Below are 14,738 nucleotides of genomic sequence, written 5' to 3' on the forward strand. Positions count from 1 at the left end.
ATTCGGTTTGGTTTATAGCTAATTCGGTTTGGTTCTTTAGTTGGATTTAGAAAATTATAAAATCCGAATAACCCGAACAGAATAATCCAAATAATCCGAACCAAACCAAATGAACACCCCTAGTTATATTCATGCTTTTAGCACGCATATGTAAGCAAAATACTTTACTATAAATAAAGATTTAGTTAAGTTAGGATTTTCCATTTTGACACATGGGTATAAGAATTAATCAATGTATAGTAGGGTTTAAATGTACAGAGTCTCTTGACTTATAGATTTTAACTATTTAAGGTCATGAGACGAATAAGGTAGGAGATATTAACAGATTAGCAAACTCGAGATAATGACAGTACAACCTGAAGATCATCCAATTTAATTTCCGCATTGGTTAACATATTTCTTTTAAAGAATAAATTCTAGAATTGTATAATCAGTACTCAAGGTTGCTAGTAATTAATATTTTAAGAGCTATTTATAAATCTTAGTTAAATTGAAAATCTACTATAAATGTATGTATAATTGAGATTCAAGACGTTTCAACATTACTGGCATCCCTTCCCCCCTACAAGATAAAAGAAGACCATTGTGCTTGCAGTTTTAAAAATAAAATTAAATAAACTTAAACTATCAATTAAAATTTAAATAATTACTTTTAAAATAAAGAGAAGTGAGAAAAGATATTATAGAAGAGAAGAGATTTAACGGGAGGGAATGAAAAAAAATAAAAAATCAATACTTATAGAAAGGTACAATTAAAATCAAGTATGTCTTTTAAAAATTCTAAAATTTTAATGTGCCTTTGAATAAAACCAAATTTAAAATATGCCTTCTAGAAAATTATCAATTAATAATACTTATTATTATTTTTTCTCCAGTTTTATTCTTAAATACATAGGTATCAGGTATATGGTGGGATAAATCTGAGATCGTCAGTTCTTAAAAATCGACCCCTAACTATTACGTCAGAAATGTCATGCACTCAACGTCTGTGCTACACCCTGAGAGCTACATTTCGATTTCTTCAAATGACAAAAAGTGAATACGCTCAATCCTAACATCCTTACCAATTCATCCTCAGATCAATACGATGAAGATACATCATGATGATTAATAATCTTTAAAATAATGACTAATAGACAATTACCTACTGTAATACCTCATGTGCTAATATTTCGATTCTTTCAAAAACTTATGGGAGATTTCAAAAACTGAAATCGAGGAAGCACGACTTAAGTAACGACTTAATTTGTCATAAGTATGGACGACGCTTCTAGTATCTGTACCGAATTTTGGTCCCAGTTTCGCCCCCTTCCTCTTGCCCTCTCTCCTCGCCCTAATTCTCGGGCGATCCAACGGCAAAAGTCGTCTTTCCCTTCGACGTCGGCAGTACTCCTCCTCCCATGTCGGATCGCGCGGTGGACAACCTCGGCGCCCTCTTGCGCCGCCTCTCGCGCCTCCTCCATCGCAAAATCACAGACGCCTTCGCGCTCGTCGTCCACCATAAGGTAAATCATGCTTCTTCTTTTTAATCCCAACCCTAAAAGTTTCCTACCTCAATCAGTATCGGATTTGATCCTCTAGAGCGCTGGTTCTTTTGGGGCCATTGCGGGCTTAGCCATCGCCTGCATTTTTGCCTGGAAGCTCCTGAGTCCGTCGTCTGGCCGACGGGCCAGAGATCGTCGCAAGGATAGGGCTTCTTCGTCGACGAGTCTAGCTGAGACTGGAAATGAGTCTCCAGCCTCGGAAGGAAACTTACCCATTGGTCCGTTGATGGACGCGAATGCGGTAGAAGACGTCGCGTCTGCTGTTGAGGTAGAATTCTTGCTTGGCTATGAGGTTTGGAATCTGGGATAACAGGTGCTAATTTTTTTTATTTACTTTGAATTATCAAAGTTAACTCTGGGACAAATTGTGAGGAAGAGACTTGGTGGCTGCAGAAGGGTATGTAATCTGAACATATGAATGTAATCGGTCCATATTTGTTTGTTTATTTCAGAATTATATTTTTGTCATGGTTGCACTTATCTATATGCTAACCTAGGTTGTAATGTGCAAATAAACATAAAATTTAGGTGGATGTAACTTTGGCATTCCATGTCACATCCTGGAGGAGTCCGCCACATGGTTGTACAAATATAAAAATACTACAGTTCGCACGGCTAAAATCATACACAACCACACAGGATAAAAAGTAGTCCACACGGCTGGAAGAAAAACACAGCAGAAGACACAAGGACAACCCACATAAACCAAAAATGACAGACTACTAGTCAGCTAGGCTTTACACAATAACCATCAAAAATAATAAAAGTAGCCACAAGGCTAAACACCAAGTCCATGTTAAAATTATTACAATGACAAATCCATAAAATCCAAAGAAAAGCAAAAGCAAAGTGAAGATTGTCCTCACATATGACGTGGAACCGACATATAGGATACTCCAAGTAACTCCGCAACATCTGCATGTTACCTGAGAAACATAAAAGTACAAATAGGGGTGGTGAATTTGGGTGACTCAGTGGGTATTAGATATGATAGTTCATGGTCAATTTAAAACATAGAGATCAAAGTATACAGTCCTAGTAAAGAAATAAGAATATGATCATTATATGATATAGTAATTGCACATAATTATATTTGACATAATGAGTGCACATACCCAACCTGGATCTAACACATGGTATAGAGATTAGTAAACTCATTAGGGATCAACAATAGATCTACTCGTAATACTTGAGGAATATATGATAGCATATACATGTGATGCGGTAAGAGGAGGACAGGTGGGCAAAGAGGGCATTAGGGCCATTTCACTATTTTAGGTTTTAGAAGGGAGAGGGAGCATCGTTCAAGAAAGAAGGGGGGGCTGAGTTTTGTTCGTGGGCGGAGGGGTGGTGAATTCGGGTGACTCAGTGGGTATTAGATATGATAGTGCATGGTCAATGTAAAACATGGAGATTAAAGCATACAGTCTTAGTAAGGAAATAAGAATATTATCATATATGGCATAGTAATTGCACATAATTATAATTGACATAATGATTGTATATACCCAACCTGGATCTAACACATGGTATAGAGATTAGTAAACTCACTAGGGATCAACAATAGATCTGCTCGTAACACTTGAGCAATATATGATAGCATATACATGTGATGCGGTAAGAGGAGGACAGGTGGGCAAAGAGGGCATTAGGGTCATTTCATTGTTTTAGGTTTTAGAAGGGAGAGGGAGTGTTGTTCAAGAAAGATTGGGGGGTGGGAGGAGGCGACCGCCTCCTCCCTTCTCCACACCGACGCCGCTGAGGTCGCCAATGTCGTTACGCGGCTGCCTCTTCATGCCGCTGAGATCTTGCTCACACCGTTTCTCCCTCTCCTCTCCTGCAGGACACGTCGCCACCATCGGACGCAGAGGAGAGACTGGCGAAGCCTCTCCTCTCTTCTCCCTTAGATTCACTCACGTCAACGACACTGATGTCGCCTCTCCTCTTCTCTCTCCCACAAGACGTCGCTGCCTCTGGTGTAGTTGCCTTCGTAGGCCGACCATTGGCCACCCACGACTCACTCCAGTGCCAAGGGTATTGTCGTCGCACTTCATTACCCTCCCTTTTGCACCACAGCCTGCCGCCGCTTCCTATTCTCCCCCTCAGCCTCGGCCGACTACTGCACCTGCGAGAGCGTCGTTTCACAGCCCCGACAAGTAGCCACCAGCTGTCAACGTCGCTGCTAATGTCACTGTTGGCGCCCCCACCGTCAGATTCGACCAATTGACACCCCTGTCAGTGGATCTGACTTGCCGACATCTTTGCCTTCAAATTCAATTGATTCATGTTTAGCGCAACCTATGTTATGGTGATCCAGCATTCCGCTCGGCCCCTGATTTACCCGTCTTTGGCCATCGAGTCGTGTTTCGCCCCTCGCACCACTATTATGATTGTGAGTTGTTGATATTATCCGGTCTGTGAGCCATTATTATGATCCGGCCTGCGTGTCGTTGCTATATTTCGGTTGCGTGCCGCTATCAGGATCCATGCCGCATTTGGCTCCGTGACGTCGCCTCCGGATCCAGCTCCTCAGTCGACTCATATTCATCTACTCTTCTGAGTCACGACGACTCAATCAGCATCACGACTAGCTCACCGGTCTACTAGAGAGCGTCCCCTGGGCAGGGTACGTCACTGTACTCACTCTTTATTCATTTCGTTGTTTAGCTATTATCCTGCTCCTTATATATTCGTTGGATCTGCCTCAAGCATCACGGTGATTAGGATTGGGGCAACTCGGTCGTTGTCTGCAGGTAACATTGACCAGAGGCCTTCTGACGACTTGGTCAACATAGAGGACAGTTCATCATATCCTCCCCCTCTGGGGCATGGCGACTTGGTTAGCATTACAACCACATCACACCGGTAGTTCTGACTTCTCAACTTTCAGACAGGATCATATTGGCGCCTTTTGTGGGAACCTCTACCTGATCTAGAATGAGAAGATGGATAACGCCTGGAAATTCTTTGTCATCGTCATGGTCTCGAAGGATTTCGACGGATTTCGACAAACATATTATATTCTCCCCTCACTCTACGGGTATTCGGGAGTCGAGGGATTAACTCGGATCCTCAGCCGATCAGTAGGTAAGTTTTTCCATTGTATTTTCCTTTTGGTTGTAGGATCCGTTGAGACTTCTCGATCAGAGAGTAAGGACACAACTCCCTGATAAGAGATTAGGGGCACAGTTCCTCAATCAGAGGCTAGGGGCACAATTCCCTGATTAGACGCTAGGGGCACAACTCCCCGATTAGACATTAGGGGCACAACTCCCAGATCAGACACTAGGGGCACAACCCCCAGTCAAACACTAGGGGCATAGCTCCTCGATAAGATATTAGGGGCACAACTCCCCGATCATACACTAGTGATATAGCTCGTCGATCAGGATCCAGGGGCCTAGCTCTCAGATCATAGACTAAGGGCCTCACCCTTCGATCAGGGACTAGGGGCTCGTCTCTCTGGTACAATATATTACTACAAGCTCTACATCCTCTACTATGGGGCTTTGCACCCTCTTACGGCTACAACTTCTGCACCCTCCACCCTTGGGGTTGTACACCTTCATATTGTTACGGGCTCTGCTTCGTCCTACTGCTACGGGCTCTGTTCCCTCATATTGCTATGAATTTCGCTCCCTTAGTCAGGCAGTAGGGCTAAAATTATTCTCTCTGACTCTACCCCTAACTCCACGGGCATTCGGGAGTCAGTGAGATTGAGTTGAAACAACAGTCGAGCAGTGACTATAAACTTTTGAGTCAAAGAACATCAACAGTCGAGCGGCGACTGTAAACCCCTGAGTTAAAGAATATCAACAGTTGAGCGATGACTATAAACCCTTGAGGCAAAGAACATCAACAGTCGAGCGGTGACTATAAACCCTTTTGTCAAAGAATATCATGGTTGAGCTATCTCTACTGTCTCGGAACAGCTTATTGAGATATCTATCTCCCTCGTTCCAGGTCGAGCAGTCTCCACTGGTCTTGGATCAGCTTATTGAAGTATTTATCTCCCCCGTTCGGGGTCGAGCAGTCTCCACTAGTCTCGAACCAGCTTATTGAGGTATCTATCTCCCCTGTTCGGGGTCGAGCAGTCTCTACTGGTCTCGGACCAGCTTATTGAGGTATCTATCTTACCTGTTTAGCGTCGAGCAATCTCCACTGATCTCGGACTAGCTTATTGAGATATTTATCTCCCTCATTCGGGGTCGAGCAGTCGTCACTGGTCTCGGACCAGCTTATTGAAGTATTTATCTCTCTCGTTCTGGGTCGAGTAGTCTCCACTAGCCTCGGACCGGCTTATTAAGGGATCTATCTCCCTCGTTCGGAGACTGCTAGCACTCTCCGTGGGTCTCGGACCAGCTTATTGAGGTATCTATCTCTCCGTTCGGGGTCGAGCAGTCTTATCACTGGTCTCGGACCAGCTTATTGAGGTATCTATCTCCCCCGTTCGGGGTCGAGCAATGTTCACTTGTCTCGGACTAGCTTATTGAGGTATCTGTCTCTCCCGTTTAGGGTTGAGCTATCTCCACAGGTCTTGGACAAGAGTATCTCCACGGGTCTCGGACCAGAGTATCTCACAGGCTTTATGCTCGCTCGGCTCATGAATTTCGCTTCCGTGTGCCTTCGATTTCATCGGATATGCTCTCGTTTAGTTCTCGGGCTTTACGCCTGCTCGGCTTACGACTTTCGCTTTCGTGTGCCTTCAATTTCACGGGTTACGCTCCCGTTCAGTTCTCAGGCTCTATGCCCACTCGGATCACGACTTTCGCTTTTACGCGCCTTTGATCTCGCGGGCTATGTGTTCGTTCGATTCGTGGGATCCGCATGTGCTCGACAGCTGGCCAGTCATTTGCTTTGCATCCCCTCCGCATCAACATGTATGATAAATAAAAAAATGATTAACCAGACTAGGTAACGTCGAGCCTGGGGTGACCAGCCCGACCCCTGGAAATTTTCCACTGGCCACCAAGGTAAATCGGGAAGCGCTTGCAGCGGGCAACCCAGGAGCCCAACATCCTTTAGTTGCGTACCCTATTTGGAGGAAAAATTCTTGGAAATTCGCCATAGTTGGGGCTCGAATTGCGGGTGCTTGGGTGACAACCTGGATGCCCTGCCACTGCACCATAGCCCCGGAGGCAACATGTATGATAAATGAGCATGTATGAATTATGATATTCATATGCAACAATCATATCTCAAGCAAATGCAACAATCAAAAGTAAATATAGATATATCTTTAAAAAATGCACCGTACACCATATGCATATACACATGTATGCGTCACTCGTACACACCACTCCAAGCTACCACTACATCCTTGTGGCTGAGTGGGCAGGACTGTGACAATTGCTCGTGTCTCCAAGCTACCACTGGATCAATGTGGCCGAGATGGGCAGGATGCAAAGTAACTACCTAGCTTCTTAACAAGGACACTGATTGCACGACTCTAGCTACCATTACACAGAGTGGCCAAGCGGGCACGACAGGATAGATTGAACCCAACTCCAAGCTACCACTACACCTGAGTAGCCGAATGGACAGCAAGATGACAGGACAGACTGAATCCAACTCCAAGCTACCACTACACTTGAGTAGTCGAATGGACAACAAGATGACTGACAACTAACTCATACCATAAGGGAGTAATGGTCGTCAGCATACATACAGTGTAATGATAAACATGGTGTAAATAATCATAATACTAATACAATCATCATCAATGCAACAACCCAAATATCATAGGTATATCTAGTAATCCATCTATCACCTAGGACTATAGGTACGAATAGATCTTATTGGTGTCTACTAAACAACAAATACAGTAAGTAGCAACATCTATAGTATATACCAGACACGTATGCACCCTACAACATAGGTATAATCGACATAATACCTTCAATAGTCATACTAGAGACATGTGCTCACATAACATAGGTATGATCAACATGATTCCTCCAATAGTACACACCAAACACATGTGCTCACACAACATAAGTATGATCAACATGATTCCTCCAATAGTACACACCAGACATGTGTGCTCACACAACATAGGTATGATCAACATGATTCCTCCAATAGTATACACTAGACACGTGTGCACACACAATATGCAAATGTACAATTAACATGATATCTCCTATGGTACATACCATTCATGTGTATACTCTACATCATATGTATAATCAGCATGTTAACTCTTATAGTGCATACCATACACGTGTACAAACTACATGCATATAATCAGTCAACATGATATCTCTTATATTACATACTCTATAGAGTGTAGATATCCAAAACTTAGATTGTATAAGCAATAAACAGATCATCTGGTCAAGCACGTAAGTATCAAATATGGATAAATACAAGTAGATTTAAGGTTAAACGACCTAATCCATCATTTAAAATCATGCACCAAGTTCAATGAACTATAGAGGCCAAGGAAAAAGTATCCGTCTTTATTTGTCGATCGTGCTAAACAATCTCACGTCAAGATGCTTGTCTTGAATCAAAGTCTTGTATTAATATATTTTATTTAACTAATTTTATCTGAATTAAATTGCTAAATAAAATCTCCAAATTAATTAGGGTAACTCTAATCGAACATGATCTTTGATTAACCCCCAATTAATGTTTAGGTCTTACTAATACAATTTACCTTTTAAACTAGAGTTAAGCTAGTTTAACCCTAATTAATCCATCATCTTCATTTGATTAGGTTTAATCCTTCAATTAACTCTAGCCATTCCACAACCTAATTAGATTAGGTTTAAAATTATCTCTAAAACTCACCCAAATTTGATAATCATTCTAATAATCTTGATAATGATCATGCTTTCATCCAAATCAAGACATGAACTAACAACCCAACAAATCCAATTAATAATGGATTATCCACATGCTCACTGAATCCATCCATCAATCTAATACAAATTAATCAACTTCTATAATCAATTAACCCATCATTCAATCCATTGTATCAACTACTAACCATGATAGGGAAATGAACAAACCAATCTTACCTAATCTGAATTCACCGCTATTGACTCACGGTCGGAGAAGCTTGCTTTCAGAAATAGTGGCCGAACCTAGGTGAAGCTGTTGCCAGAAAACAGTAGCCGGAGTTACAGAGGTCGGCCAAACTACAAATCACAACCTTCCAATACAAAAATGGAAATTAGATCGCTACAAATATAGATCTCTGCCAATCTGATATTAAGCATCCTTACCCCAATTATGTATCGACAGATTCCTCTCCAACAAAGACCAACTTCCGACAGCCAGGAGATCAGACAGCGATGGAAAGGAATGACCCAAATTTGATAATCATTCTAATAATCTTGATAATGATCATGCTTTCATCCAAATCAAGACATGAACTAACAACCCAACAAATCCAATTAATAATGGATTATCCACATACTCACTGAATCCATCCATTAATCAATCCAATACAAATTAATCAACTTGTATAATCAATTAACCCATCATTCAATCCATTGTATCAACTACTAACTATGATAGGGAAATGAACGAATCAATCTTACCCTATCCGAATGCACCATTGTTGACTCACGGTCGGAGAAGCTTGCTGTCAGAAATAGTGGTCGAAGCTAGGTGAAGTTGCTGTCGGAAAACAGTGGCCGAAGTTACAGAGGTCGGCCAAACTACAAATCACAACCTCCCAATACAAAAATGGAAATCAGATTGCTACAAATATAGATCGCTGCCAATCTGATATTAAGCATCCTTACCCCAATTATGTATCGACAGATTCCTCTCTAACGAAGACCAACTTTTGGCAGCTAGACTGCAATGGAGAGGAATGGTCGTTAACCTCCTGCTCGTGGCTGGAAGGAGGTGTTCGGTTGTGACACGAGAGGGAGAGGGCAAGGCGTCGTTGATCAAGGGTAGGATATGGCTCGGAGCAAGATCATGATGTTACGAGGCTGGCCTTGGCATCGTGAATGGATGACAATGCTCCAATGCGAGGAGATGGCAGCAGTCGAATGGCGTCGACGGAGTCAGGCAATAGCGTCGTGTAGATTCGCATGAGGAAGAGGTTGCCCTAGTTCCCTTCGTTGACTCCTCCCTTCCGGTGATGGCAACATCAGGCGGTGGGTAGCGCAACATCTGGTGGTGGGTAGCGTAGCATCGGGCAAAGAGAACGACGTCAATAGAGAAGGGAGGAGATCAGGATTTTCTGAAAGAAAGGAACGGCGTTTGATGGCTTAAGCATTGTAGCATTGGTTATATACTTAGGGTTTTTATATTAATACTTTGGTCTAGTTAATTAAACCCTAAGTTAATTTTTCAATTAACTCCCACTTAAATGGTTATTCCAAATAGACTTTCCTTAAGCCTAATTGATTTATCTCCTTAAACCTATCATACGGACTCAAATTAAATCCCAGAAAATTTCTAAAAATTCTCCAAAAATTCTATAAGGTTATTTCTCCGATAATACTTATTATTTAATTGTCGTATCTTACATTCTATGTCTTTACAAATTGAGTGATGATAGACTAGCCATTTTGATTATTGCCAATTAGTGAGTTTCAGACGATTCAAAGTTTCAGTGCTCCTGAGGTTGTTGCATTGTGCTTAAGATCATTTTTTTATTTGTTTTTTTGGTCTTGCCAATGAGGTTTTCCCACACCATCTTGATTGTGACACTATTCCGCATCTAGGGCAGAGGCAACAATCCATTTGAGGCAAAAGCTACAAGGTTAAACCCCTCTTATAGTGTCATTGTATAAAATCAAACCACCACACATTGTCAAAAAGTGTCTCTAACTTTCTTAAGCAACTGTTGGTGCATAGGATCATATTGATGATACATAATCCTGCTTGAAAAAATGAGTACCCAAGTAGTGTACTCTGTCTGACAAGTACCTACTCAATGCACTACAATTTCCTTTAACATTCATTAAGCAATAGGGGAATCAATATGAAGCTAGTTGATTGGAAGGTTGGCAGTGCTTGCACCTCCTATTTTCTCAGTCACTTGGTCCAGGACCAGGACTTCAAAAAACCATAATTACTCATGTTCTACTCGCCCTACTTCCACAAGTAATCTTGTGATCATTTGCATTAACTTGATTATCTTCCATATCTCTTTGATATAGATGGGTGGACATGAGCAACACAATTCAAATTTTGTAGTACTTGCTTGTGGACATTTTGGAATAACCTCTCTCTTGATAAACAATTTTTTTCGTTAATTCCTTTCTCTGTTCATCTACAGATTACTTGCCAGCTTCTAGGAATAATTCTTGAGGAGAAAACCCCAGAAGAGCTACAGGTTAATTCTTTGGCTGTACTTTGGCAATCTTCTTTCTGATTTAGATTGATTGAGGAACCCAATGGACACAAATTTTGCAGAAACATGCTACTGTTAAGCTCCCTGTGCTTCCAGTGATAAAGGAAATTTGTAAACATTGTGACCTGTATTTGATGGAAACTGTCCTTGACAACGAGAGTGAGGTAACAGCATTTTAATATATTATTTTAACAAAATTATCCTGACAGTTATAGTAAGCTAACATTTTTGTTTGTGTATATTTAATCAATATAATTATTTTATGATGCATGTTTTATCAACTACAATGACTGATTCATGTAAATCTGAAGTGTACTGCTTATTGACTATATTTATTCAAGAACTTACTCTACAAATTTGCTAGAAGTAATTGCGAAATGTTTTTTTATGTAACTGATGAGATAACAATTCGAAATGATAAAATGGTTCTTAATCATGATCACATATTACAATTAGATAAGGTAAATTCTTTCATAAGTGTGTCTCTTCTATAGTGTGAATCCTTTGTCACTACCTTCTTTTCTCATCAGGATAGCTTTTCAAGTTTTTATAGATTATCTATAATCTAGTTTCAATAAAACATGTAAAAATGTTTTCATGAATATGCCTGCAAATAATTGTTAGAAAAACTTGCTATTTCTTTTTCTTTTTTTATTTTAATTCTTACCTGTGATGATTTATTGTTCATACAAAATGCCGTGGGGTTGTGCAACTCTGCCTACCTGTGTTGGAAATCAACTACACAGTTTTATGGTTAATTTCTGATTTTGTCATTTTCTGGATTTGTGGGTTTGCAGCAAAGAGTTCTTTCTGCTCTTGAGAATTCTGGAATTTTCCTATACAGTGGCTTGATCAAGGACAAGGTACAAACTTGTGTGTGAATAATATGTTTTCATATATTTTCACATCTGGATTTTCTTTCTTTTCTTCTTTTCATTGTATGCAATGGAAGATAGATTTTAGAACTTGCTGTTAGTAATTGTTGGTTGTATATGAGTTGACTGAACAAATCAAACACTTCATCCTGTTTCTCTTCTGAGATGAGTTTCTTTTTTGATCTTTCTCAATTATTTGAAGACCGTTATAGTCAAGCAGTGTCTATAAACCATTGAATATGATTGAATTCAGTCTTGAATACTCCCTCAAGAAAGCTCTCTAGTTGGAATTCTAATGGTGAAGACGATATGAGAAAGTTATGCTTATTTGTCAATGCTAAGAGGAAGGGGAATCTCTTGTACCTTTAAACTTATCTATGGAAACTATTTGTTGTAATGTTTGTTAGTTCTTATAAGAACAGAATATTTTTTTTTCTGAATGCATTTGATTATTCAGATTTGTTGTAGCTAACTCATTCCAATGACAACCTATGATGTTTGAAATATAGGGGATATAGAAACGTAAAGAGAACATTGTTGTATTGTATTGTAGCATGTGACATTTTTTTGGTTGGTAATATAATGAAATATGTTGATTTATAACCTTTGAACAATAATTGTTTCTTTCAGCTCAAAGGGAAACACTAGAAAGCAGAAGCTAGCTATTTTTGTTAATTTCGTATCTGCCTTCACAATCCTTACTTCCATCGAGTTTGTTAATTTTTTTTATTATTATTATGTACCACCATTTGTTGTTTGATCATCAGTGGAATTTGTTTTACTGGAGTATTGCCAGGTACTATTCTGTAGCACTGAAACTGGACGAACCTCGTTTGTTCGCCAACTGGAGTCAGATTGGCATGTTGATTCAAATCTCGATATTATCTCTCAGCTTTCGGTAAGCTCTTTGATTCACGATTCATATTATCTTGTTATTTATTAATTTGTAAATTATCTGAGATATTGAATTTGTTCCTAACAGCGATTCATCAGATTCCAACTATATATTTCCCAAATGGAATCAGGACAAATAGCACCGAATGTGTTCACTTCTACTAGTTTGGAACAGTTTTTCTCCTGACTTGTCTCCATGCGACGTCTTCCTTTGTTTCTATGGCTTTTATTAAGTCGATTAATTTTACTATGCATTCTCCAGTGGCCAGAGAAGATTTATGTAGTCAATTCCAAATGGCGGGACTCCCTTGGTTTTAACATGTATTTCAGTTGGGTATTCCACAGATGTACATGATAACTCTTCTATGCTGAAGATTTCTTATTATTTCCATGTAACCTTAGAAGTGAGGTGATTTTTGACTTAATTAACTTGCTACAATACTGCCAACACGGAATGCAGGTATCTGAGATGCTCCAAGATAATGGTTTTTACAATTTTGAGACATTTATAAATATCTAATAGTTTTAATAATTTGGAGATGATGCATGGAGGAAGCTCACTAGGCATTCCATTTGGTAAGTAAATTGTCTCACTTTGTTATGTGAAAAAGGAATGTTTGGAAACTGATCAGCAATAGTTGCAGTTGGCAATCAGATGATGTAATTTCATCAGCCAACGAGTTTGTATCTCTTCAAGGAGATGCTTATGGAAAATGTGTTGCAGATGAGTGATGCTAGTTATAAACTTATAATACGAATGAAACTTCACCATTGAAATATGAGCTATCTCTATAAAATCTTTGATGATATCTTTACAAAATATTTAATATATGTTCTATCCTCTCTTTCTCTTTCTATTCTTCTTAGCAACACCGTTTTCACATTGTTATACGGGCCATTCATGTGGACAAATTAAATGTTGGGTATCTTTGTATACTCCCACAAAAATAAGAACTAAATTGTTTCTTTCAAATTCTGGCAATAATAAAAAGGATTTTTTTTTTTAAAAAAAAAGGGGAATCATCAAAGAGTATCATCTTTTGTATTATCTATTGAATTTACTCCTCTAAATCTAAATTATTGTAAAAAAAATAATAAAAAAAAATAGAGCAAGTCCCCTCCCTTTCAACTCGCATTACTTACATGGAGTTATATTAAAATATCACAATTAAGCATTCCTCTTTGATTCTTAGAGCATGTATATCCACTCTTATTGTTGACATAGTTGGTATATATATAAATATTTATTCTAATAAATTTTGAGATTAATTTTCAATTAGCATAAAATATCTTATTAGATGTCTCATCTTTCCCATATAAAGAGCTATTATGTTATGATAAAATGTCCTTTGTGATTTATCTATCTATATATCTTATCATGGGACAAATAATATTGAACTGTTTGAGATAAATGATATTATTTTTATTTCAAAATAGAGCCTTTATATTCGTGGTATGACTTCCTCATCCAATTTAAAACTAATTTAAACATATATACCAATTTTAGTTAAAATTATTATATAGACCTAAGCTACTCAAATTTTACAAATAAGTAACCATTATATTCCCTAAAGCCTCTGGGACATATTTAGTGGAAGGTTATTATTGAGAACATTAATTATCAGGTTATGTTATTTAATCATATTTATGTTTGATTCAAATAATGAGTGATTCTCAAGTAATGAAATATGTCTATCACGTTAGTAAATGAAGAATATGATCTGGAATATAATCATCTTGGAAGTGTAAGGTTTTATGTGATTCTAGAGTTAACAAAAAAAATTCTTTAAGTTTTTTTTCTCAAAATGAGTATTTCAAATGTTAACCAAATAATATTAGTTTATATTTTATTTTTTATAATCTTACCTATATGATTATCAGGTAATCATCTAACTAAAATATCTAACTAAAATTATGTATGATAAATTCTTACCCTCTTGCTATTCCTTTCTTTTACAATTTAGATCAATTTAAGTTAATGTAATAGTTTTGACCCAAATTATTAAATTAACTTAAGATATTCAAATTTTACAAACAAATACTCCTCTATGTTCTCTTGATTTTTTTTTTTTGAAATTGGTTTATTTTTTTCTTTGCAAA

General features: G+C 38.6%; 1 protein-coding gene across 1 annotated transcript; it reads left to right on the forward strand.

Moving 5' to 3' along the window:
* The first annotated feature begins 1,266 nt into the window (after positions 1–1,266).
* On the forward strand, positions 1,267–13,086 carry LOC122032245 (peroxisome biogenesis protein 22-like). The gene is made up of 8 exons (XM_042591518.1): positions 1,267–1,505; positions 1,582–1,812; positions 1,894–1,941; positions 10,795–10,851; positions 10,932–11,033; positions 11,667–11,732; positions 12,541–12,642; positions 12,727–13,086. Exons 1-8 carry the CDS (start codon positions 1,401–1,403, stop codon positions 12,823–12,825), a joined length of 810 nt encoding a protein of 269 aa, XP_042447452.1. The 5' UTR covers positions 1,267–1,400; the 3' UTR covers positions 12,826–13,086.
* The last annotated feature ends 1,652 nt before the right edge of the window (positions 13,087–14,738 follow it).

The sequence above is a fragment of the Zingiber officinale genome, chromosome 11A (assembly GCF_018446385.1).
Source record: "Zingiber officinale cultivar Zhangliang chromosome 11A, Zo_v1.1, whole genome shotgun sequence".
NCBI lineage: Eukaryota > Viridiplantae > Streptophyta > Magnoliopsida > Zingiberales > Zingiberaceae > Zingiber > Zingiber officinale.

Excerpts from the sequence above, each read along its gene's own strand:
- LOC122032245 (XM_042591518.1), top strand. The coding sequence starts at position 1,401 with ATGTCGGATCGCGCGGTGGACAACCTCGGCGCCCTCTTGCGCCGCCTC. Across the intron at positions 1,506-1,581 it reads CGCTCGTCGTCCACCATAAG|AGCGCTGGTTCTTTTGGGGC; the intron begins GTAAATCATGCT and ends TTGATCCTCTAG. Across the intron at positions 11,034-11,666 it reads TCCTTGACAACGAGAGTGAG|CAAAGAGTTCTTTCTGCTCT; the intron begins GTAACAGCATTT and ends GTGGGTTTGCAG.